Source organism: Manis javanica, chromosome 5 (assembly GCF_040802235.1).
Source record: "Manis javanica isolate MJ-LG chromosome 5, MJ_LKY, whole genome shotgun sequence".
In the NCBI taxonomy this organism is placed as follows: domain Eukaryota; kingdom Metazoa; phylum Chordata; class Mammalia; order Pholidota; family Manidae; genus Manis; species Manis javanica.
In genome coordinates, this window is record NC_133160.1 from 35,961,905 (window position 1) to 35,988,019 (window position 26,115).

Below are 26,115 nucleotides of genomic sequence, written 5' to 3' on the forward strand. Positions count from 1 at the left end.
CACCTGAGCTTACCCAGCTAAGCTTATCTTACCTGGGCATGGCCCTAATTTATAAAGTGGTGGGGAGGATGGATATAGAAGAAAGACCACAGTTGTCTCTTGAACAACATGGGGTTGAACTGCACAAGTCCACTTGTACATGTATTTTTTTCAATAGATATACTGGGAAATTTTTTTGAGCTTTGCAACATTCTGAAAAAACTCTCAGATGAACTGCATAGCCTAGAAATATTGAGAAAAGTAAGAGAAATATCGTGAATGCATGAAAATATGCAGGTACTAGTCTAATTTTATCATTTACTACCATAAAGTGTATATAAATTGATTATAAAAAGTTGAAATTTATGAAAACTTACACACATGCTTACTCTTCATTGGCACCATTCAGTTGAGAGAAATGTAAGCAAATGTAAAGATGCAATATTAAGCCCTAACCGCATAAAATTAACTGTTGTACATAATACTGTACTAATTTCATAACCACCTCCCGTACATATTGCAGTGAGCTCAAGTGTTGTGAGCATCCACCTAAAATGCCATGTGATGCTAACTGTTTCCACAGAAGCAGTTTGTCCAGTAAAAAGTGGTCTCCCATGGTTCTGTCATATTTATCACTGCATTTAGTATAATACTGTAAGCCTTACATAACAAAACCCACAGGGCACACACATAGTGCCACTAGTGAGCTGGAAGCACTCCCAAGAAGCAGAGAAGAGTCATGACATTACAAGAAAAAGTTGAGTTGCTTGATATGTACCATAGATTGAGATCTGTAGCTGTGGTTGCCTCCCATTTCAAGATAAATGAGTCCAGCATAAGAACAATTTTTAAAGAAGAAAAATTTATTCAGCCCTCACTACAGTGAAGCCAGCAGGCATGGAGGTATTTGCACTTTTTGCAAAATACCTTTTTCTTGTATCAAAAATGCAGCTTTTATGTGGGGACAGGATCTCTGTAAGAAAAGTATACCTATAAAGTCTTAGGAGGTTCCAGAAAAAGTGAAGTCACTATGTGACACCTTAAAGGAAGGTGAAGGGTCTAATGCTGGAGAACTTCACACCAGCAAAGGATGGTTTGATTATTTTAGGAGGAGATTTGCCTTAAAAATGTCAAGACAGTAGGAGGAACAGCTTCAGCCAACCAAGAAACAGCAGATCTGTTAAGAAAATCATTGAGGGGAAAGGATATCTGCTCGAATAAGTGTTTAATGCAGATGAAAGTGCCCTGTTCTAGACATAAATATTACAAAGGATATTTATTAGTAAGAAAGAGATGCAAGAACCAAGATTTAAGGCAAGAAGGGATAGACTAACTCTACTGTTTTGTACAAATACAATCAGGTTCATGATCAGGGACTACCCTTACATACAGAGCTGCTAACCCCTCAGCCTTGAAGGTGGAAGATAAATACTAGCTGCTCAGTCTTTTGGTTGCATAAGAAGGCCCAGATGAGAACACTTTTTCTGGAATGGTTCCATTGATGCTTTGTCCCTGAAGTTAAGGAAGCACCTTGCCAGTAAGGGACAGCCTTTCAAAGTTTTTTGATATTGGACGATGCCCCTGGCCACTGAGAACCCCCTGAATTCAACGCCAAAGGTGTAGAAGTGGTCTACTTGCCCCAAACACAATGTCTCTAATTCAGCCTCTGACTGGGTTCTAAAGACCTTTAAGGCTCATTTCATATGGTAGTCTATGGAAAGGATTGTCAGTGCTGTGGAAGAGAACCTGACAGAACATTGTGAAAGTCTATGCCATCATTGGTATAGAAAAAGCTGTGGAAGCCATCAAGCCTGAAACAATACATTCCTGATGGAAAAAAACACATCCAGATACTGTGCGTGATTTCACAGGATTTAAGATAAAGCCAATCAAGGAAATCAGAGTGTGGATATGACACACACAAAAAAGTGATGGTGAAGGGTTTCAAGATACAAATCTTGGAGAAATTCAAGAGCTAACAGACACCACACAGGAGGAATTAACAGAAAACAACTTGATGAAGATAAGCACTTTCATACCGGCGCCAGTCAATGAGGAAGACCTAGAAGCAGCTGTGCCAGAAAACAAATTGACAGTAGACAGTTTGGCAGGAGGAGGGTTCTGATTAATCAAGACTTCCCCGGACTTCTTTTATGACATGGACCCTCTATGATACGGGCACTGAGACTAAAGCAAATGGTGGAGGGAGGATTGGTACCGTATTGCAACATTTTTGGAGAAATGAAAAAAACAAGTCAGACAGAAATTACCATGTATTTCCATAAAAGTTACCCTACGTGTGCCCCCCTCTCCTGCCTTCCACCCCTCCACCTCTTTGCGTCTGCCTCCCCTGAGACAGCAAGACCACCCCCGCCGCTGCCTCAGCCTGCTCAACATGAAGGCGAGATGAAAGCCTTTCTTTTACAATGATCCACTTCCACCTAATGAAAAGTAAATAACCACCATGCCATACAGGTAATAAACTTATGTGTATGTGTGTGTCTTCATGTGAAAATGTAGTAATTGTACAGTAAGAACCTTGTTACCTTTTTGTGTCATTATCATCATCACCTAAGTATTCATCATGTAGTACATCTTGTGTGAGGCGTGTATGCAAGTGGACAGCCTATTCTTACATAGACATAAGGTGAGTGATATTTAATAGAAAATAATGTGTCAGTTTTCTTATTTTTTAGTTACTTTGCTTTCATAGAACTTCATTACAGCCTTGCTTCTCTCTCATAATAGGAGAAGCTGCATATCAGCCTATCATCACAGTAAGTGGGTTCTATTTTAGTGTAATGTTTCTCAGACTATATTACAAATATGACTATAATACTGTATACCACAAAAATTTTGTAATGATTCATTCATTAGTGTATAGGCTAGGCTATCGTGAAGCAATCGGTTATCAGTTATACTAGGCTACCATAAAGCAATCGTATTGCTGCTGCTTTGTTATCAATGCATTAATCATATCTGTAAATAAATATGAATTTCTCTTTCACACTATCTTTTCATTTATGATGTCCAGCATCACTAATCCATATAACATTTACAGTGTTTTGTATCATAGAACACATTATTCATATAGTGCTGACAGAAATATGATTCATCTTGTAAACAGATGATAAACTTATGGTACAATAAATACAGTACAGAACTGTACATGTATTTTCTCTTACGATTTTCTCAATAATACTTTCTTCATATTTATTGTAGGGAAAACTTGTACATATAACATACAAAATATGTGTTAAACTACTGCTACCAGTAGTTACATTCTAGGGGAGTCAAAAGTTGTATGTGGAATTTTGACTGCATGAGGAATCAGAGCCCGTAACCCCCATTGGCTCAAGAGTCAGCTATGTGTTCTGTAATTATTATTTAGAGGTGATAGAGAGCTGTCTGTGCTCACACACCCACACACTGTTGTAGAATTTAGTTGGGCACCAAGTTTTTTTGCTGTCCTGAAGTTCATTCTTGTCTTGAATGAACTTTTCTTTCTGCTACACTGGTAGCAGGTACTGAATTGACCAGAGGAAAAGCAGACAATTTGCATAGTCAAAGCCAAATACAGCGCCTGCACATGGTGCAGCCTGGTACCTCTCTCTAGAAGAGGCCTGTATTCATTCGCTGTGGCTGTGTAATAAATTACCACAAATTCAGCAGCTTAAAACAACAAAAATTGATTATCTCAGGAAATCTGACAACTTTGAGCTGGATCCTCAACTCTGAGTCTCATATGGCTGGAATCAGGTGTCAGCCAGGCTGTATCCTCATCTGGAGACTCAGCTAGGGAAAGGTCACTTCAGGCTCCCTCAGCTATTGGCAGAATTCAGTTCTTAGCAATTGAGACTAAGGGCCCCATCGTCCGGCTTGCTGGTGATTGGGTGGGGACATCGTTCACCTCCTAGAGGCGGCTGTCAGGTCCCTGCTGTGTGGCCCCCTCCATCACAGGAGGGGAGAAACCTCCCTTGTGCTGAAACTCGTTCACATCTTGAATCTCCCTGACTTCTTACATAACCAGCCAGAGAAAACTCTGCTCTTAAAGAGCTCCTGTGATTAGTCAGCCCCGCTTGCATAATCTCTGTATTTTAAGGCCAGCTGATTTGGGACTTCAGTTACATCTGCAACATCTCGTCATAGCAATACTTGGATTAGTGTTTGATGAAACCAGGGGCCAGGAATCTTGGGGCCATCTTGGCATTTCATCTACCAGCAGAGCCAACACCTCTTAGTCCCTGTTTAGTGGTGAGAGAGGAAGCTGCCATTGGAATCTAGCTGGATTCTTTAATCTTCTAATGGATGCTATATTGTATCACAGGATGCTTTTGGTAATACCGAGGGCAGCTTTCATTCTCCCTGCAGCTATTTTCATGAACAATAAACAGTGGCACACATTTATGATCACAGTTTTACAGATGAAGAAGCTGAGATTCAAACAATTTCAGAAACTTTCCCAGGTTTGTAAGTAGTGGAGCCTAGAATCCAAGTCTGCCCAGCCCCAGAGCCCAGAAACCCTGCCGCTGGGCAGTGCTTGCATGAGCCTAACGCCGCAGAACTTACCATGCCAGGAATTGGGAAGGAAGAGCCAGGAAGTCTGCCTCGAGCGGTGCCTTTGACACTCGGCCTGCAGCCCAGCTCTGCACGCTGGGAAGGGGAAAGCAGCAGCCCAGGCCCGGCAGAGGCAGACCGTGCTGGAGGAATGTCGGGGCCTCATCTGCAGAGCACTGGACCTGGAACAAACAGGAAGCACAGCAATGACAGGGCTGGTGTGGGGAAAGCTGGGGGTCATGGTGAGGCCTTGCCCACCCCCTCTAGACCCCTTTCCCCTCCCATTCTTTCCCTCACACACTTTTCCCTTAGTTTTTGTGCAAACCTATAGCTGTTTCACATTTGTGCTCTTCCTGTTTTGCGCCTTGATATCTTTTAAAAAACGCTTCCAAAAATTGTCCCTGCAAAGCCAGAGAGAGCCCTCTGAGGATATCTGATTGTTAATGTCCTGAACTTGGAGGTTTTACATTTCTGTCTCCAGGATGGAGCTTTTCCAAGTGCGTCTGCGTGGGTGCCTCCATGGGTATGAAACTCTTGCATGATATGTAATTCTGGCCCATACTGACACAACAAACAGGTTAAGAATGACTTGTGGGATGTGTCCCTAATCCCTCAGTGTTGGATGGGGAGAGTATGGGTGAGTAGGCTTTTGGGGTGAGGGGCGGAGGAAGCAGAGCTTGCCCACAGGCAGCCTCAGGAACTCCCAGATCTGTCTGCGCCGGCCCAGCCGCACACCGGATGTGGCAACCTTCATCACCTTCAAGCTATTTAGACTTCAGTGTTCTTAAATGCTCAGGTGATTTTTCTGCAGTAACCTGAAAGAAGCTGCCAAGGCAGCAGGAGTGGTTAGGGAAGGTGGGATGAGGCCTAATTATAATTGCAGTCACCTGACACTGGCCAGGCTCCTTCCACCTGCCTCTTCTGACAGGAAAAGCAGCGCTGTTGTCCTGAAAACTGTGAAGTATGCACGTTCTCCAGGGCATGCACATGTGTGCATGTGCAAAGGACTAGGCTGTAGTGGGGCTGTCGGTTTTCCTTCTGAACCTCTTTTCTTACAATTCATTTTATTAATTCTATGAAACAGACTAAAAAGGAAATCAAGTTGAAGAACAAAGAACCACCTACAAAGGGACAGGTCTTAATTTTTGGTTCGGGAAACACCTATCATTCTCAGATTTATAAAGCTGTCACTTTCTAGGCAAAACCCAGAAATACAGCTCAGATCAGTACACTGTGTATGCAGCAGCTTCCTGCCACCTTCCTGAGGCTTTGCAGCCCCTTTTTGTTAATCACTGATATTCCAATTCTTTATCTTTGAAAATCACACCCAAGGCAGGAACCAGGCATACACCTGACAAATTCCCAGAAATTACAGCAATCCAGGAATCTGGAGCCCCAGGTTGTGGTTTCAGCTGTTGCTAACTCTCTGTGTGACCTTGGACAGGGCCCGGAACCTCTCTAAGTCTCAGTTTCCTCACCTGGGAAAGTAAGGAGGTTGCATCCTTTGATGAGTGAGGTCTCCAGTTGAGTTAACATCCAGTGAGTCTTAAGATAAAGTCTCTTCCACTGCACGTTTCTCAGCACAGATGAAGTAAAGTAGCTTTACTCTTCAGGTGCAGAGAGGGGGCCAGCCATTCCATTGCCTGAGTACTCAGTAGGAAGCCAGCTGCAAACCTGTATTCCCCTCAGGGGTCATGCAGAAGCCCCACTGGCCCTGCCAGGAGAGCTTTTCTTTAAAACAAAGCTGTTACTTTCATGTTGCTGGCATCTGCTTTTACCCTCTGGATAATTCAACTCTTGGGTGCCCTGCTGTGGATATTTGCAGGGGGAGTGGTAAATGGGGGATAAGCAGTGAGCAGTCTTCCATTCGAGGTTCTTGGTGGATTTAAGGGCCTTCACTCTCCAAGTTAATTTTCTCAACTTACACATCACAGGTTAACACCAGACCGTGAATAATGATACATAATTTAAACTTGTAAAACTGCCCAGGACTTGAAAGAAACACACTGTAAACCAGGAAGATTGTGCCCGGCATGCAAGAGCAAGTAATACAGGTAGAATTTATGTCCAAGGCAAGGGAGCGGCACCCACAATCTCAGAGGGTACCGTGCCAGGCAGCTGTCCCTGAAGCCCTCTAAGAAACCCCCCAGTTAGCTTTTACTTTTAACAACCATCGAAACGCAATTGTTCACAAAGGGAAATTTGTTGTTTTTAATAAACTAAGAAATATCTAGTGGATTTGAAGTGAAGCAACAAGAGAGCCCCAGTAGTTTCTAAACTGTTTTTAAGACTTCTGGGGCCAGAACCCTACCCAAGTGCCCTGGGGCACCCTTCTGCCTCTGATAACCAAGCTGTCTGTTGGCATTGTTGCAGACTGACATAGCCCAAGCCAGGATGTTTAGCTGCTTGTGGGGTGGAAAAAAAAATGTTAAGAAAAATAATTGTTGTTTTTGCAAACTATCTATTTAAAAACAGAACCTCAGGAAGCAGATTTCTGTTCCAATGCTTGGATGAATCAGAGCTTACCAAGTATAAATACACATTAGCAGGAGGAGGCTTCCCATAACCCAGTGCTTGTGTCCTCCCAGACCGGGAACCTCTGAACTCCTGTTTCTCATTCCCAGTAGAGGCAAGAAAGAGCCGCAGTTGAAGCGGAAATGATGGAACATTGCTCAGCCCAACTTGAAAACGTCTGTAGGTCTGCAGGACTTCTTTTTGTCTTCAAAGGCAACTGGTTTTTAGGCACACACTTGCTCACTTTTGGATGGACAGGGATACACTGTTTAGAAAGGTGGGAAGCCCTGTGCTCTGCTGCCTTTGGCTTTTCACTACCTGAGAAACGGTAGCCAATAAGTTGACTTTGACTTACTGACCCCTCAGGTCAGCCAATATACATGAAGTGTTTAGACCACAACTTGCTCAAGGGGCAGTGTAATTATTTTACTTAAAAATGATGTCAGGTGGCAATTTAGCAACAAACTGGCTTCCAGGCTACTTAATTCAGTTTAACAAGGAGGAAAAACATTGTAATTAATGAAGAGCTGGTACTTTAGCATTTTAGTAGAGTTGTTCTCAAATTTTACTGTACCTAAGCCGGGGAGGAAGGAGGAGGAGGGGAAAGCTTATTGAAAATACAGATTCCCCTGGCCCCACTTCCGGCTCATCTTGGGCCAGGCCTGAGAATCTGCATTTAGGAGAAACCCAGTCATAAGTACAATGTGTAAGACTAGACTCTCAGGACAGCTTCCCATCCTAAAGTAAGCAACTTCATCTAAATTCCTTCCTGGAGTCACGGTATAGTCTAATGCTGGAGGTCTAGGTAGCCAAGTTTGTGGGCTAAAAATTCTTTCTCTTCCAGGGCCTGCTTAAAGAGGGCCCAGAATGTTCCTGGGAAAGAGGAAAGGCACTGAGTCCCTTCTTTTCCTGGGCCACTTCTCTGGCCCCAGCATAACCAGGGCTTCCTTGCTGATTCCTTCTACCTGGAGAAAAGGGAAAGCTGCCCTTTGCAGTTAAGGTCCCAGGTCTGGGCTGTGCCCAGTTAAGCCCAAGCTGTACCTTCCCACTGCTGGCAGAGTCCTGGGCAGAAATTTCTGCAAATACCATGTATCAATCTCACAATCACTTCCCTCCTGGAATAAAGAATTGCAGAGGCTCATTAAGATTTTTTTCTTGGCACAAAAGCATTTGGCAACTACCCAAGGAATTCTGGGGTCTTGAAGAATCCAAGTTTACAAACCACCAGAGCAAAGTATTGCTTCAGGATGATGTGTGCATTCACCTCTGGTAAACCAGGCTGTGTCCTGGCCTACTGGGTCTGTACCAGGACAGAACTGCCCCCTCCCTCTGACCTCACCTTGCAGAAACCACCTGTCTACTAGAAGAGATTAGAGAAAGCATTGCTCCACTAGGTCAGGGAGAGGTCATGGGAAGCCAGACTCATCGCTGTCCAGGTCCTTCAGGCTGCCTCTCCAACAAGCCAGCCGCACTGTTAACTCCGACTCCCTTGGGGTCTGCTCCAGCACAAGGAGCCAGTGACACGGAGAGCCCATCATCCATCCGTAAACAAGATGCCCATCAGAGAACCTAACTCCTAGCCTGGTAGGGAAAAAAAGCTTTCTCAAGAATGAAAGAAGGAAAACATTTCCGTCTGTTCGTCATCCATTCAGTTTATTGTTCCAGTTGGAGTAACACTATGAAAACTGGAGGTGGAGGGAGGCCCGAATGTCGCAGCTGTGAGGACGGTTAAGCTCTCGTTTCCTAATCAGCAGCAGGAACTCCGGGCAGGTCTGCGCAGCTGCTGGAAGCTGTCCAGGTGCCCATTACCACAGCTTGGCCCTCACTACAGAGGAGCCAGAGGTAAAGCTTACTGTACCCCTGATGAGAGGGGCAGGCCATAGTGACTTCCAGTCCCAGCAGTGACCAGTGAGAACCAGACTCCTGACACCCCAGGGCTGCATGGCAAGGCCATCCGAACACTCCCTGGGGACAAGGTGCTGAGATGGGCCTGATCCCCAGAAACTTGTAAGTACCACCTGTGCAGGGAGGAAGCCACCCAGAGGCAAATGTGGGCACAAAAGCCACAAGATGGTTTGTCGTGCTGGCTGGGCACTGATAATAATCCAAGTAGCCAAGAAAAAGCATCCAGTCTCCCTCTTCATCCCCCAACACCAATTCCCAGATATTTAAGACCCTTTTAGGGTGGTGGCTTTCCCATGATGCTCACAAACAATTCACCTCCACACTACAGGCCATTAATCCAGTGGTGTTTATTCAAGCAGTATTCACACTTGCTGTTGAATAACAAGGGAATCAAGGCCCTCAAGATGGGCTCTCACAGCAGCTCTGCGGGGAAGAACTTAAGATGAATTTTTGTGGCTGAAAAGGCTTTCAGTTATTCGTCCGTGCCCCTATCAAGCAAAGCTATTTATAAGACCCCAGTCACCAGCAACAGACTCGGCAAGGTGTCAAAGGCACATGGCAGAGCTAAGCAGAACTATATAAGCTCACAAGAGGCCACACTTCCATTTTTTTCATACAAAAAATTTAATAAATATTACTTCTCAAAATTTATTGCCAGGAACAATACATCAAAGATGCATTTTTATGTTCATATAACACTAATAGGACAATACAAAGTATCTTCACGGTCTCAATGGTGAACCAAAAATTACTTTTTATAAGCCTTTTGATTTTAAACTTCGTAATAGCATTTTGATTTCCTCACTTAAGGCAGGCAGTGTACTCTATGGCAAATCTAAACAGTGATCTTATTGGACCTCTTATGGTTCAAGTATTCAACTAGCTTATTAGAATACTCCCTAAATGCAGTAGAAAAAAAAATTAAATCTACAGGTGGTTCAGTATTACATACGAATGGTGAAAGAAATCAGAATTTACAAAATAAGATTGGTGTGCTTCCAACTTCACACAATTACTTTGACATTTTTAATGAGATTCAACCACTCAACATTTTGGCTACGTTAAATCAGAGCTCAGCCTGTTTCCTTCAACTGCTGTGTAGCAGATCACCTGTATCTTTTCAAGTCTAAAGCAGAAAAAAAAACCTGTTCTAGACTAATTCTCAAACTGCCTCGGTCAGTCCTTAAAATGTGTTTTAAAGTGGTACTATAGAAGGTGTTTTAAATATCTGACGTTGTACAAAAAACAAACAAAAAAACTCCACCAGTATTCCAGGCACGGAAGGCCATCCTATTGTCTTAAACTATTTTCAAACACCTTAATTTTGGCTTAAAGGCAACACATAATTAAGAAAATAAGTTCAAAAAAAAAAAAAAAAAGCCATATGCTTACAATGCTATCAAAAACCTTCAATTCTAAACATACGTATAAATAAAAAGGAATGATGTTTTAAGGCTCTTGATTATTAAGTTAATAAATCAAATATACACAGTGATTAATAAAAAAAATTATTTACATAACTATACAAAATTCTACTTTTGACACATTTTTTTCTCTTTAAATTCTTCATTTTACCAGCAACTGCTGACATCAAAGTCCCCCCCTCCCCAACAAAATACAATAAAAAAAAATAAATAATAAACTCATTTGTGATAGTTGCTGTGGTTCTGAGCTGCAAAGGCACTTCCAAATACAGAACTACTTGTACGTCATCATAAAACCAATATACAAAAACAACTCAAGAGTCAATAAATATAAATAAAAACTATGCTCCTAAGACTGCATCCCCATCGGGACATCTGGCAGAAGTGGAAGCTCAAGGCCTACGGCCGGGCTTTGCTTTCTCCCGGGAGCCTGATCCGAGATGTGTCGGCTGCCTGTGCCCCAGAGCACTGTGGACTGGTTTTTGCATAGCTGTGAGATGCAGCTCGATTTCCCAGCCAACCACAGAAACTACCACCGCCAGTGTAAGCCAGCTTGTCAAAACTTAAATTAACAGGGATTCCAAGTCAACGACAGCCTCAGGCTGGAATAGGACACGACAGTTTAACAAACTACTAGCCCCGAGTGCCCTCAGACTCTACCTAGCGGCGCCAAGTGCCTGCGTCTGCTATACGATGTACTCCATCCGGTTTAGGCTCTGGGCGCTTTCCAAGTCCCTGTTGTCCTGTTTGTCTGTCCAGTTTGGATGTTTCGCAGGCGTGCCGTTGGGGGGCTTCTCCTCTCTGTCTACCAGCGTGTATGCCGGCTGCTTGGCAAACCGGGCTTTCTGCTGGTGCTTATCCATGTCGTCCTCTTCCACTTCGGAGTTGTGTGTCCTTATTTTGGACATTTTCGAGTTTTTGTTCTCATAATCTTTGATGGGGACAGTGTTGGCCCCATGCTTCTCTATGGGGTTTTTGATCTGGTTCAGCTGCTCCCTCACGTTATTGGTGGTATTGTCCTCGGAGGCTGCACGCGCGTGGCTGCTGGGCTTCCGCCGTTTCCGCACACACCAGTAGAAGGCCGTCACCAAGCAACAGATCCATGCCACAGTTAAGACAGAGCTCAGCAGAGGAACTAGGAAATCTGCAAGGCAGGCACAAAACCAATCAACTCTCCAAAAAAAAAAGCCATCCCACCAAGAAATACCAGTAGTGGTTCCCCTGTCCTTAGTCACTAAAAGGGGTGCCATGGGGACAAGACCCTTTCCACAACTGCATATTGTCACTTCACAGCTTGGTAAGTGCTGGGACCAGGGCCCCTGGAGACCTGGCATGTGTCCCGAGAGAGACCAGGTGCAGCATCAGTTCTTACAGGCTCCAGCTGTGTGTGCAGGGCGGTGTCTGGTTCAGTCAAGGGGAGTCTGCCTATGCAGGCAGCTCATTATAGGATCTGGTTTTCAGAATTATCAGAAACCCTATCTGCGCATGGACAGCTCAAATGCCGTCTTCCCCCAACTCATGTGCCCATTTCTCGTCTCACTAGAACAGTGATGGTCAGGAGGGGAGTCTGGACGCCCTGCAAGTCCATCACGCTGTCTACTATCACACCAGTGTCTCACAGCACTTGGGATGGGCTGTCCCAGAACCCAGAACACCAAGGTGGGCTTTGCATGGACACGAGCTCAAGGCACAGAGACACTCTGCCAAGGGCTTTGTGGCTCTAGAAACAATGCATGTTCTGTGAGGGCACCTCCTTGCAGGAGCCCAGCTTTGTTGGTAAGGGCAAAGTCAGGGATCTCTGCACATGTCTGTATGACCTTGATCATGTCAACTGCCACAGTTTTCTCATCAAATGGGATTCCTGGGGGAGGGAGCCTTCAGGTCACTCCCCACCTGGTAGTTTTACTGGATGGCGTGACAAGATTGATTTGACAGTCGTCACAGAAAGAGACCATTCCCACCTAAAACCTACCTGTTCTGTTCTTCAAAGGACGCCTCTGAACCCTCACTTCTGCAACAGCAGCGATCAGCGAGCTGTTCCCATCACGTCTACTAACAAGATCTATAATTTTGTCCGTGATCTCCTTGATAGGGTTTCCATCATCCCGTATGTCTTCAGCAGACTGGAAAAAGAAATCATCACACCAGTGGGTCAGGAGACACTCAGCAGTAGCCTTTCTTCAAAACTACTTGGCAACACACGTTAAACTCTCTTTTAGTGTATTTGCTCCATTTGAATACTGATTAACTGACATTGGTTAACTGCCTTGCCATCAAATAATGAAGTGTGAATAAGGCTTAATACTTACAATGGCCACATGGATCTCATTGTTTGCAGAAGGGGAAGGCTCACAAGCTATGTAGATTGAATACTCAGCAGAAACATTCTTCAGAATATTCAAATTCCTCAATTCACTGCAAATGTGCTCTGTGGTAAGCCCCTACAATATTGAAAAAATGCACACGTGTAAGATACTGGAAGGGAAAAAAAGGCTTGTTTCCTTGGAAGTTGGGCTGTTTCAAGCTGAGCTTTAGCTCTAAGACAGGGAGTTAAGGAGAACAAAATCCCAAGCTCTAACACCCCCACTTCAGAACATGTAGACACACATCACCATTCCCAAGCGAAGAAAAGAGTCATTCCATACCGGCGACATCATCTCTTTGTTGAAGGTAAATGTGATGTTTGCACAGTTATCCTGGTAATAGGGGTCCGAGGTGCATTTGGTCTTCACCGGCGGGAGACCAGAAGACCGACACTCCCCCACATCAGTGCAGGGGCGCACAAAACACTGGTCGTCCAGGATTGGGATGCAGCTCTGCCCGCTGGGACACTCACTGTGCCCTTTGTGGAGCAAGCAGGGTCGAGGGCCGCACCAGACCTGGAGACAGAGAGGTGGGAGGGGCAGCTCAGGAGAAATACCCCCAGCAGCAATTCCCAGCACAAGTGATCTGTGACGGCCCTTGCACCTACCTTTGAGCAGGCAATCCTTCCATTCAGGCACTGGCAGGCATTGCAGTCTTCGTCCCACTTGGCCCCGTCTGGTATCACACTCCCCATGGTGATGCAAGGTCTCCCTGAAACTGCAAGGTGGAGACACATGAATGCAATGAGTTTCCTTTTCTGTAGATGTTTCTCTTGATCCCTGTTGAGAAATGATTATACCCATGCCCTCACCCACATGACAACCACATTCCTCCCATGATGGCAAGGGTATATCCCTCCCCACAGTTCCCCGCATTGCTTGTGGCCATGGAACCTGCTTTGGCCAACAGAGGTAGGGGATGGGATGTGCAGAGGCTCTCAGGTGAGCTTGGCCTCTGGCAAGCCTGCTACTTGCCAAGAGGAGAACATGCCCCAGATATAGCTGCTGGTCCAGGAGGGTGAGGAGGCACAGAACAGAACTAAGCCCAACTCACAGCACCTATCACTCTGCCCGCCTTGCATGTCCACAAGCAATACAAACACTTGCGTGCTGTTAGCTTCCAAGTTTGGGGATGATTTGTTACACAGCTTAATTGTGCCAACAGCTGACTAACAGCTACCCTGTTCTCAGAGGATCTTGCAAGTTTTCCCTTGCCTGTGATCCCCACTGTTGTCCACCTGTGTCTCTCCCTGAGCATAATGCCCATTCACAAACAGCCAGAATGGTGACCATGGTGACTGTAGTGCCTGCTCATCCCATAGGACACAGGGGCAGCTGGAGCCCGGCCCACATACCTTCCTGGCACTTGGCACCACTGTGCCCTGGGGGGCAGATGCACCGGTAGCCATTGATCTCATCCACACAGGTCGCCCCGAAGGCACAAGGTGAAGACTGGCATTCATTAATGTCTAGGAGAAATAGAGTTCAAGTTTAGGCTCCAAGAAGAGGCAGCAATGTTTTTGTTTTAATTGACATAGCATATAGACAAAAAAGCATATAAATCCTAAGTATAAGCCTGAAGAATTTTCATCATGTAGTCAGAACATCAGTACTCCAAAAGCCCCCCAAAAGATCACCACTAGCCTGACTTCCAACAGCTGAGAATCATTTCCAGAGGGGGCAATTTTTAATTAAATAAGAGCTAGGGCCAGCAAAGTTCTTAAAAAGGATCAAATATTTTAGGCTTTACAGGCTATGTGGCCTCTGTCACAGCTATGCAACTGTTTCCAAGCCACGAAAGCAGCCATACATGGTACATGAACAGATGTATTTGGCTGTGTGCCAATAAAACTTTATTTACAAAAATAGGCAGCTGGCCAGATTTGGCCCCCAGTCTGTACTTTGCCAACACGATTCAGAAACATGAAAGAGATACAATGCACCCATTTCTAGTGTCAAAGTCCACTCAGTCCCAGACATGGGGAACCTCAAGCACTAATAAATAAAAAACAATTTGGGTAGAAACAAAAAACTATTCTATCATGTTTCTGTATTCCAGAAGAACAGAACATGTAAAAAGGTAGGAAAAGACTTGAAATCAAGAATGAACTTTAAACTTCCTGAAAAATTACACTACCTGCCCCCATTTTAATCATTTCACTGGGGCCTGATCCAGCCTTTGGAAACCATAGCTCTAGTCCCTTCCATTGCTGTTAGCTTCATCCTACACCAGTGTAGCTGTGGTTAACATCAGCGTGCGCATACTTTCAGGTTCATTATGGGGAAAAGCACACTCTTTCCTTAGGATCTCAGTAGAGGAATTATCAAATTCTGTGGCTGGCACTCTCACCTACAAGACAGCTGTGCCAGCCAAGAAAGGGCCAGCAGCTACCTGGGAGGATCCAGCTGGGGGCACCTTAATCCCAGCTGGAGGCAAGACATGACTTGCCTGTCAGGTCTACTTAAAGGAACTGTGGCCTTAATTGCTTTTTAAAGTTGAAAATTTTCAAGTTGAGGGGTGAAGTGGAGATCAAGGCCCCTGGGAAAACCAGCTGGGGCAGTCCTTACTTATTCTGCAATCAGGCCCTGCAAAGCCAGGAGCGCACTCGCACCGGTACCAGTTGTCTCCATCCACACATGTGCCACTGTTGTAACTGAGAAGAAAACAAAGACAGCCTGTTATCAACCTCCCCATCCACAACTCCACCTGCCAGCTATGACCAGTGGCTCTCACCCCTGGCCACACTCGCCATAGTCTAGGGGAGCTTTGAAAATACTGATGCATGGGTCCCACCCCGAGAGAGGCTAATTGCACAGGTCTCAGTTGCAGCCCAGGCATTGGGACTTATAAAAGCTCCCCCGGTGATTCTTGTGTGTTGCCAAGGTTGAGAATCACTGCTGTGCATGAACATGCACCTGCCTATTTGAAGTGTGGTCCATGACCAGGATGGGCTTCATCTGGGAGCTTGTTAGAAAGGCAGGTTCTGCAGCCCCACCCCAAACCTCCTGGATTTGAACCCGTATTTTTAAACAAGACCCCTGGGTGGTGCCCACCCACACTGAGGCCAACAAGTACCAGCTTAAAAGGCTGTCATGCTTACCAGGGGTGAGGACTGCAGTCGTTGGTATCTGCAAAGCAAAAGGACAGCTTCATAGTGATACCTTCATCAGGCAAAGTGGCCTGAGCCCTAAGTAAAAATGCCACTTATTTCCATAACACCCATATGATAAACTGCAGTTAACACCAGCAAATGTGCTTAAGACCTCCACTCAATTGGAACCAGGCCTGCCCTGCACTTTGTTCCATGCACCGTGGGACACTTGTACACAGGAAGAGGCCCTGGCAGGATGGAAGGGGGTGTGAGAATGGAAGGAGACAGACTCTGGGCAGACCAGAGCTGGGAACCAAGACACCATCTGTCTCCACTTATCTCATTGGCGACTTTCTCATGCCCAGGTCAGGGCTGCATCCCATCAAGTGCATTAGAACAGACCCAGGTGATGGAGAAGCAGACATCAAACAGCCTTGCTTCTGGTTTCCATTGCAAGTCCCCAAGGGTGTCGGGATGTGCTCCTGCAGCCCTTGGAGAGGTCAAGGGGATGCGGGGGACACTCACTCTGAGTACAGATAGGCCCCTCCCAGCCTTCTTTGCAGACACACGTGAAGGACTCGCCATTGACCACACAGGTGCCCCCATTATGGCAGGGACTGGGCAGGCAGCTACTGTTTCGGGCTACAAGACAAGAGCAGACAAGACCATGCTCCCTGAGGATCCAGGGACAGTTTGCAGGGGCAAGAGCCAGACCCAGGAAAACAGTAATAGGTGCTCCGGTGGCCATGCCCACTGTGCATCCCATGTGGGGCACAACGCTACCTATGTTGCAGGTTGTTCCTTCCCAGCCTCCAGGACACATGCACTTGAAAGCATCCCCTTCATCATAGCAGGTGCCACCATTGTTGCATGTGGCCTCATCACACTGGCTGTCACCTGGAGGAGCAAGATCTCAGTGTGAGCCCCTGGCCAGCCCCCCTCACAGAAGACAAAAGGAAGGGAGGTCCATCGGCTACCACTTACGTGAGTGGCAGGTCTTTCCTTTCCACCCATTTTTGCAGTCACAGTAAAAGTCGTTGACCAGGTCACGACACGAGCCACCATTATGGCAGGGGTTCTGGCTGCAGTCGTTAATGTCTAGAGTCAAAGAGGAGATGCCAGCTAAAGGTGTGAAGATGCTTCCAGGCCTTTCACAACATGGAAGAGTTGCACTCTTCTCTGGCCATCCTCCCTGCCCTTGCCACTCCAAGTTCCAAGACCAAGTGAGCAATCCCAGGACTCAACATAATCACCCTTGTCCAGGAATAAAGGAGCCCCCAGCTGTGTTATTTTTAATGCCACAAGTTAGGCATGGGCCTGTCACTCCCACAGAAATTAAAATCAAGACAGGCAGGAAGTACGATCAAAATGATTACTTTCTTTGCAAGTGAGGTATTTATCATCCTAACTACACAGTCTGAGTCTACAGCTCCTCAGAAGTCCTGCTCACTGACTGCTGTGACCAGCATTAACGAAGGCCAATGGGACCCAGGAGATGCTGTCCCAGGGCAGGAACTGCTAGGGCTTAACTTGCAGAGACTTCCATGAATAAAAAGGGCTCCCATGTTGACTCTCCCCCAAACCCCCTACACCCCTGTCTCCAGAGGGCCACAGACTCACTGGTCTCACAGTAGGCCCCCTCCCAGCCATCACTACAGATACACTTGTAGGAGTTGACGCCATCGATGCAAGTGCCACCATTTTTACAGGGGTTGCTCTCACAGTCATTAATATCTGTGAAAGGAAAATGAAAAATGGGTGAATAAAGGAAAAGAGGCCAGAGCCAGGCACCTCTACAGGCCACCTCACCTCCTCGGAAAATGCACCTGGTTCCTCCACACTCTCAACTCCATCACAACTCTCACTTGAATTCAGTGGGCGGCTTACTGGCAGGCCTCCAGAGACTGCCGCACCCACTTTATGTCGTGCCCCCTCCAGCTAAGCTACTTGGTGGGACTGGGAAAAAACTTCTATGGAAAGCAGGACCAATGCAAACTAGTCAGACTCCAGAACATTCTAAAAACATGCTGAAGGCTCAGAGGGATCAGTGATCTCATAAATTAAACACAACTCAGTCTTAGATCCTAGAGGTAACAGTAAACCTTCACCAGCCTCCAGTTCAATAGGTCAAACTAAAAATGCTCCCTGAACTGGGCAGAGCAGGGTGGAGGGCACTGTGCCCTGACGAGGGGTCTTACTTTCATGGCAGTAGGTTCCAGTGAAGCCTTTGTTACAGTCACAGGTGAATTTGCCTCCCGACTGACTCTTGCACTTCCCATGGGGACCGCAGACATTCGAGGATATATACCGCACCCCTTCCGGCGTGTCATTGGAAGCCATGGCCACTGTGCAGCTGTCAATCACTAGCAGACAGACTCAGGATCAGATCATGGACACTGACCTATAAGTTACAATGTTCCTAGGCCAAGGACCCATTCCAGGCTTGCTTTATGGGAAACAGGTACTCTTTAGCTATCAAGGCTAAGAAATCAAGAGGCACCTTGGGGACCAAGACTTGGGCACTGCGCCATGTTGCACTGTGCCAGGCAAGTTGAGATTCCAGGTAGAGAGATTTTTTTTTAAAGGCAACTTCCTGCTCTGTGCCTAAGAAGCTTAGGTGTTTGTGGACCCTCTTCATCCTACTTTTGACATTTATCCATTTGATAGAAGCTTGCTAAAGATAGACCAGCCTCACTTCCTTCTAATTTAACCATACTAAAGGCTAAAGGACAAACATAGAGAACCTCCCACCCAATACAGCAGCCAGGAGCCATGTGTGGCTGTTTAAATGAATTGAAGTGAAATACAATAAGACTTCTGGTTGGACTAGTCACACTAACTGCTCTACGCTGCACGTGGCCCGCAGCTATATACCTGACAGCGAAGACACCCACATTCCCCGGGCTGCAGCAGGTTTTCCTGACGGCACTGCCTTAAGGAATTTGTCAGCCCTACACATCAGCCCACCCCAGAACTGGAATGCTACACCCATTTCATACTCTCTCCCCTGGGCTACTTAGTCCCATTCTCCCACTGGCAGGCCTGAATGGATTGTTTCCACATGTTCTGGTTTTCCTAAGCCGTCAGGGTGAGGGGTTCAATCTCCTCACCTCTCAACTTTTGAGAGTATGAAGGGCAGTGAAGAGTAGGGAGAGGGGAGCAAGCCTGGAGACAAGCGCCAGGATACCAGAGAGGAGGGAGGTACCTTCACAGGGGGTGGTGCGGCAGTGGTCTTTAAGGTGAGAGCAGTTCTTGCCTTCATAGTCCTCAGGACACTTGCAAAAATAGTCGCTGGCACGGTTGTAGCACTGGGCACCGTTCTGGCAAGGATTGGGCTCGCAATAATCTATGTCCAGCTGCAAGGGCCCAGGGCAGAGGCGGGGGAGAGGAAACAGTAAAACAGAGGGGTGACTATAACTCCTCCGGAAGCAGCCAAGGCTGTAATCTGACCCTTCACCTGCTTCTCACCCTGCATGCCATCCACTTATGTCCCAGAGGCTGTCCAGGTGGAAGAGCCAAGCCAGGGGGACAAAACGGACCCAGAGGCCAATGAACAGGCCACTGACCCTTCTAAGAAAATCACTCATCAATCTCCTTCTACCAGCATTTGTCCAGCAGAGATCCCTAGTCAATGGGATGTTAATAGATTTCCCGGAGACTCCAGAGTCAAGAGGGGAACCCGGGAGGGGGGAGGGGGAGACACCCCGCCTCATAAAAGCTTGGCCACTGGAGGCTCTTAGACTGCTCACCTGACAGAGGTTTCCAGAGAAACCAGTGGGACACAGACACTGGAATCTGTTGATTTCATTCTGACAGTGACCCCCATTCAAACAGGGGTTGCTGGCGCATTCATCGATGTCTCTCTCACAGTGATCGCCTGCATAGCCAGGTGGACAGATACAGCGATAACCATTAACCAAATCCTGGAGGAGGAGAAGGAGGGGGAGAAACACATGCTTTTTTTCTATGTATTCCACAAAGGGCTTCGGCGGGTCAGCATGACTGTTGTGCTTCAGCTGATTCACTGCAACAGCCAAATGCAAGCCTCTCAAAATGTGTGAGAGGAATTTCCATGTGCATGCCTTTAAGATGACTCCCAGGAGGCTGGGGGTACCATGAGCCCGAGTGAAACTTGCAAATAATCACTTTTCACCTAGACTTTTAACTGTCCCAGAAACAGAGCTCATCCAGGGTCACATAAATCTTAGGATGTGTGTCAGTCATTAAGGCTTTGATTTAAGCAAAGATTTACATACCCGACAGGAGGCGTCATTCTGACACTGGCCACGGCAGTCATTAATATCTAAAAAATAAACAAGTCATCATATTAGAGGGGCAATTTACATTGAAATTGGGCTTAATTGAAAAGCCTTCTCAGCTCAGAACAGATAAAAGCTTCCAATCAGATTTCCTGTGGGCTTCCGAGATAAGGTTATTACACTGGGTGGGAACCCTCCCTAATTCCTCCAGACTGAGCAATTGAAACTTCACATCATTGTTTTAGCTGCCTTATCAGAATATGGCCATTTTGCCAGCTAATGAGCCTGATAAAGTGTGTTTTCATTTCTGCACTGATCACTCCCTCTCCAAAAATACTCCCTCTATAAAGGTTTTCCTATTACCACTCAAGTCTTGAAGTGGAGTCGGCATGCATATTGGCAAATGCTTTCAACACTCGAGCTTCATGAAAATCCAAATCACTCACTTATCTCACAGTTCTGACCCATCCAGCCTGGGAGGCAATCGCAGTAGTAGCTTGCAATCAGATTCTTACAGGATTTGGCATTTACACAAGGTTTGGCCTCACATTCATTTGCATCTGAAAGGAAATGTGGAAGAGCAGTGAGAAATGGAGTTTTAACCTCCCCTTGCCCTCCCTCCTTCCCCCCAATCACCACACCAACAGCTTGTCTGAGATGTGAGATATTTTAATAAGCTAGCTAAATAAGAGATAGGAGTTTCCCTCTATTTTGAACATCTGATCCCTCTCCCTAGCCATTATCCAATAAGGAATGCTAATTGATAACTTTCCGGCTGCTGGTTAACAACTGGCCACCAGGCATTTCTGCACAAAACCCAGCACAGCCTAGTTGCTGGGATTTAAATGTGGCAAAAAGAATGCAGACAGCTCATTCCTCATGAGATCATCCCCATTTGGAACCCAGCTGAACACTCTTCGGACAGACGATTGACATGGTTCAAGGAACCCCACGACTTTCCCACAGGGCCTAAAGGAGCCAGTCCATTTGCATTCAAGTTATTTCTCCCAGGTCCGCTGGACTCTTGGTAATAAATTACTTAGTATGATGGTGTGCAAACTCACACTGCCGGCCACATGCTCATCTCCCTTAACAGCTCTGATTATCAAAGCCAACCTTGGTGCAGGAATTTTCTTACCTAACTGGCACGTTTTGCCAGTCCACTGGGGTGGGCACACACACTTAAATCCGTTAACCAAGTCCTGACAGGTGCCTCCGTGGGAACAGTTGTTTGGAGAACAGTCGTCAATGTCTATCCAACAAAAAGAAAGAGGCTTGGCAATTAAATCTCAATCCATTTGACATTAGATAACTTAACACCAACCCTCAATGAGGGACCTTCATTTAAGAGCCAGACACCAGCATAAGTGACCACTACAATGACAACAGGTCTGAATTTAGCCTTAAATGACCCACTGCCCCAGTTCATTTTAATCCCCAACCTCAGCATGCAGGGAGCCAGATCAAGCCAGCTGGCACCCCCAGAACATCCAGTAACACAGGCATCTCTCTCTGCCTTCTCTACTTGTAAAGGGGAGTTTCATCATGACACAGAGGGAGCTAAGAGGATATGAAGGAAAAATAACTCTTCTTTACTAGTGGGAAACCTTATTCTTATTTGCTTTTAGAGTTTTCCCAAAATTATACAGCCAGAGTTCCCACCCCTTACTTTCTGCACTGGACTACAGGGGCTCCTGAACAATTCATCTCTGCCTACTTAGGAGGTGCCAGGCTCTCTCGGTAGGTTTGCTTATAAAGTCCTCACAACCCTAGAAGATGGGAATTGCTACCACCCTGTCTAGATAGGGCCCAGGGAGGTAATGAGCCACAAGTGCTGGGCAAGGGTCTCGGTGCCAGCCAAGGTGATCTGACCCCAGAACCTTAACCAAGCCACATGCTGCTCTCGGGGTGCTGATGACAGTGGTTCTCAGGCCTTGTTGCACCTCAGAAATCAGGAGCTTGCTAAACAATAGTGACTCCCCAACTCTAAGGAGCAACCATGGGATGCAGAGATCTGTACGTCCAGCACCCAGGTGGTTCTGATGTGCAGCCAACTCTCACAGCCATGGTGACTCTACACCCTGGTTCCCTCTTTCAGGGCCACCTGCCCCCATGACAAAACTCAGCAGTGACAACCTCTCCCACAGGCAACCTCTCCATGGCTGCAAGAGAATAACTATGATTTGATCTGGAGGAGGTATAGCTCCAAGGGACACATGCAAAGGCAGGAGCTATCCAGGGGCAGGCTTCCTCTGGAAGCAGACACGTGCTAACTTAGCAAGGTGGGACAGGGGTGCCAGGGGACTCCCATGTGCCAAGGCTGGAAGCTCAGGCCACACTCCTGCCAGAACACTTACTGCATCCACCCCCTCCTGACAAGACAGACCATCCCTGAGATCTGACGTTGTACCACGAGCCCAGCTACCTGCCCCTAACTCTGTAACTTCATACAAAGATCCTCTAGAAAGGACACAGGCCCAAACCCAGACTTACTTGTGGAGCACGTGGGGCCAGTCCAGCCGGGAGAACACTCACACTCAAACCCCAAGGAGGTTTCCTTGCAGCTGCCTCTGTTGTGGCAGGGATCAGAGAGGCAGGCATGCTCCGCTGCAAAACCAGGATGGCAGTTGGCAAGGGATGCCTGCTTTTCGCTACTTATGTATGCCCTCTCCCCACCAACCAAATCTCACACATGGCCACCAGGTCAAGCTTATTTCAAAAACATAAACAAAAGCAAGCTTGTAACCCTGCTGAGTCTAGGGAAGAAAGGAAGTCATCTTTCTTGCTAAGTTGCCTCCAGCCACATTCTAAGGAATCTCCGAGCTGGGGTCCCAGCATCACAAACACACTGCCTTCTACACTAATCACCCTCAAAATTTGAGCCGCTTGAAGTTTCAAAAATGCAGGGAACTGCTGGGATAACAAGTCTTACCTTTGAAGGATGTTTCATCTCCTTATGAGTCCTTAGGTGCACTTATTTTTTTAAAGCTGAGCGTACAAAAAACAAACCAAGCTCTCGCTCCAGCTGGACCACTCACCAATTTCACAATTGGGTCCTGAATACCCCTCAGGGCAGGAACACTGGTATTTGTCAGGACCTGTGTTGCTACAAGTTCCCCCATTGAGACAGGGCTGGTGAGTCCCGCAGTAGTTGAGATCTGCCAAAGACACCCCAGAAAAGCCAGTCCCTCAGAGGAGGCTGTACAGGCTGCTAACCCACCACCCTTCTAGACCCGTTTTTAAAAAAAAAAACAAAAAAAAAAACCCCAAACCATAGTGTTAAAGGCAAATTCAAACAGATACAAAATAAAAAGCTCCTGCAAGTAAAAAGAAAGAGCGAGCCATCCCACTCTCAAGACCACAGCTCCTTCCGAGGTCCCACCCCACCGGCTCCCATTCTCAAGGGGCGTACCTTTGTCGCAGAGCTGGCCACCCCAGTTGGTCTCACAGAGGCACTGCCAGGGCTCGTTACAGGTGCCATGGACGCACCCTGGGTGTGGGATGCATTTGTCACAGTACAGGCCCTGCCAGCCGTACTGGCACCTGGGGACAGACAGCACAGCACCTTCAGTGTGGAGAACATTTGGGGAGATCCAGGCCATTAAAACAAGGCTGAGGAGCCCGGGCCACTTTCTGTTTTTGGTGGCAGGATGGTAGACTTTCAAGGTTTGTCGGGGGTCTCCCTCTAAACAAACATTTTCACAGTTGGGCTGAGGTCCCCTCCCAGGCAACTCCCGACAAAAGCAGGCTGTTTGGGGAGAGGCCAGCGTGGAGCTGCCCTTCACAAAGCTGGTCTTCTCAGGCGTACATGATGCACCAGGGGAGGGGGCGTGGAATAAATCAGCCTCAGGGCCTCATCAGGGGGCCCGAGAGGGAAGGGAAGGACTCTCCAGTGACAATAGCCATGTGAAAGTCTCCAAAGAAAATGGCACTCTGCAATTTCTACATAGCAGCCCACTGGGCGCTTCATCTAAACAGCAAGTCACGACCCCAGAGCACAAAAATGCAACAAGACACCAAGTGTGGCAGGAAACTGCCTGCGAGGAGGCTTTGTGTGACCAGCCGGGGAGGGAAAGCAGACACCCTGCTCATGAGGGCAGGGTGAGACCTGGGAACCCGTGTCTGCAGGGGGTGCAGCACTTGGAACCAGTTGCACAGACAGTTCATGACCCCATACCGAGGCGGCTCATGCTCATTTATTTTATAGTTATTTCTCACTTTGCAAAAAAAAAAAGGTCACCTCAGTTTATCTAGTTTTGGAGAAGGGATTCAAGTTTCTTTTATAATCAGACTCTTTGGAGGCCAACTGGTGCCTTTGATCCCCAAACAAAAACACAAACACAAGCCTTTACCTGGAGTGGGATGGAGGGCAGCATCTCAACTGCCCTCCCTCAAGTTTAAAACCCTCAGAAACTTTAACTGCCTTCTCAGAAATCCAGCTTTAACCAGCAGGCGGGGCTGGGAAAGGCCTACTTGTGGAGGGAAGGTAGAGTGAGCCAGGAACGGGGACAGGAAAGTATTTCCCTAGTGGGACCTGGGAACAGCCATGGTCAGAAGCAGCCTGCCCTGCTCTGCTGCAGCTCTGGAAAGCAGGCATCCCCAAAAAGGAGAGGCTTTCTATTTCCAGAGGGCTGGAGGCAAGCTAGCAAATCCCAGTCATGGGAAAATTACAGGGATCGCTGATCACCCACGGCAGACAATCAGCTTAACCCTTGAGAATCCTGACTGACTACTTCCTCACTTCTAAAGGCAAGCCATCCACACCCCGATACAAAGAGCCGCCAGAATGTGTGACTTACAATTAATCAGGAGATTCTGGTTTATGTTAGGATGGAACATCAGTCCCAATGACAAGTGACCATTTCAAGGAGTGAAATACAAACAGAATAAATCTGGTAGAAATGTTTTAAAAGGTAGACTCTCAAGTTAGTGGGAGGGAGCAGATATCCATTCAGTAAAAGATGGATATTCTTAGCTTGTAAGTTATTAGGAGGGAACTGATTTGGAAATACCAATATTCTGTCTTACTCCCTTCCAAATCAAGGCTCTCTACACCTCAACTGGCCTAGTAAAAGAGGAGGCAGCTGGGGACCCAACTTCACCTCTTTTAATTAATGAGAGCTGGATCCCCAAGTATAAAAAAAAGGAACAAGAGGCCACAGATGACTTCAAAAGAAAACAAATAAAAATACTGACCCTAAAGGAGGCCTCCACAAAGTTATCCCAGTTTAATAATATATGATTAAGGTTCTCATGAGAAATTGAAGTGACTTTCCTCATATGATGATTCATAATTAAGTTTGATATTATTGGCAGGCTTGCAATAAAGCAAGCATGTGCACCCAGGAAAAGGGATCTAAATCTACTTGGGAACAACAAAACCAGTAAAGTTTTCTCATGTGGAAAAAGAAAAAACAAGAACCACTACCACCACCTCTGTAATACATAATCCAAAAGGCAACTTACAGGTAACTTGCCATTCAACTGTTTCTGGAGCAGGACACAACCTGAACTTCCTGTGCTAGAAGGTTCTGTTTTGATTTTGTTTCAAGGCAGGGAGAAGAGATGGGCTGGAAGACTATGCAAATGACATGTGGGAAAGTCCTCCCTTAAGTAAATAAGGGCACTGGTGCATGTCTGGGCAGGGAGAGGGAGGGAGACTTCGGAAGAGAAAGGGCTAAATTCTGGAAACAAAGCCTGTTGTTCTGGCTGGGAGGGCCCTCCCTGCGCAGCAGTGTGTTTATTCTGATGACAGCAGCAGAAATCGTGGTTGGCCTCTGCTGATAGTCATCTGAGCACTGAGCAGGCCCAGAGTCACTAACTGTGCTGTGCACCTGACCTTCTCCAGAACACCCTTAATTAGGAAGAGTTGAGGTAGGTGGAGTCCTGCTGACAGTTGTGTTGTTAAACACTCAGGAGCTGCCACCAACTGGGGGTTGGCATGTGAACCCCCTCAGCCCTCCAGGACATCATCTCTCTGAAGCATAGGAAAAGACTATTTCAGGTTAACCTGTTTTTATGT

The 26,115-nt window shown here is 46.6% G+C and overlaps 1 protein-coding gene across 1 annotated transcript in view; it reads right to left on the minus strand.

Moving 5' to 3' along the window:
* Positions 1-9,285: 9,285 nt before the first annotated feature.
* JAG1 (jagged canonical Notch ligand 1) overlaps positions 9,286-26,115 on the minus strand; it is a 35,336-nt gene continuing 18,506 nt past the window's right edge. The window contains exons 6-26 of the mRNA XM_037022439.2: positions 23,506-23,636; positions 23,132-23,251; positions 22,587-22,700; positions 21,232-21,345; positions 20,540-20,653; positions 20,091-20,137; positions 19,584-19,757; positions 19,040-19,190; positions 18,033-18,197; positions 17,455-17,568; positions 16,819-16,932; positions 16,618-16,731; positions 16,360-16,476; positions 15,844-15,871; positions 15,311-15,396; positions 14,098-14,211; positions 13,351-13,460; positions 13,025-13,258; positions 12,689-12,820; positions 12,352-12,502; positions 9,286-11,523 (exon numbers count right to left, since the gene is read on the minus strand). Coding sequence (XP_036878334.1) covers positions 11,066-11,523; positions 12,352-12,502; positions 12,689-12,820; positions 13,025-13,258; positions 13,351-13,460; positions 14,098-14,211; positions 15,311-15,396; positions 15,844-15,871; positions 16,360-16,476; positions 16,618-16,731; positions 16,819-16,932; positions 17,455-17,568; positions 18,033-18,197; positions 19,040-19,190; positions 19,584-19,757; positions 20,091-20,137; positions 20,540-20,653; positions 21,232-21,345; positions 22,587-22,700; positions 23,132-23,251; positions 23,506-23,636 — 2,902 coding nt within the window. The 3' untranslated portion in view covers positions 9,286-11,065. The remainder of the gene's footprint in view (positions 11,524-12,351; positions 12,503-12,688; positions 12,821-13,024; positions 13,259-13,350; positions 13,461-14,097; positions 14,212-15,310; positions 15,397-15,843; positions 15,872-16,359; positions 16,477-16,617; positions 16,732-16,818; positions 16,933-17,454; positions 17,569-18,032; positions 18,198-19,039; positions 19,191-19,583; positions 19,758-20,090; positions 20,138-20,539; positions 20,654-21,231; positions 21,346-22,586; positions 22,701-23,131; positions 23,252-23,505; positions 23,637-26,115) is intronic.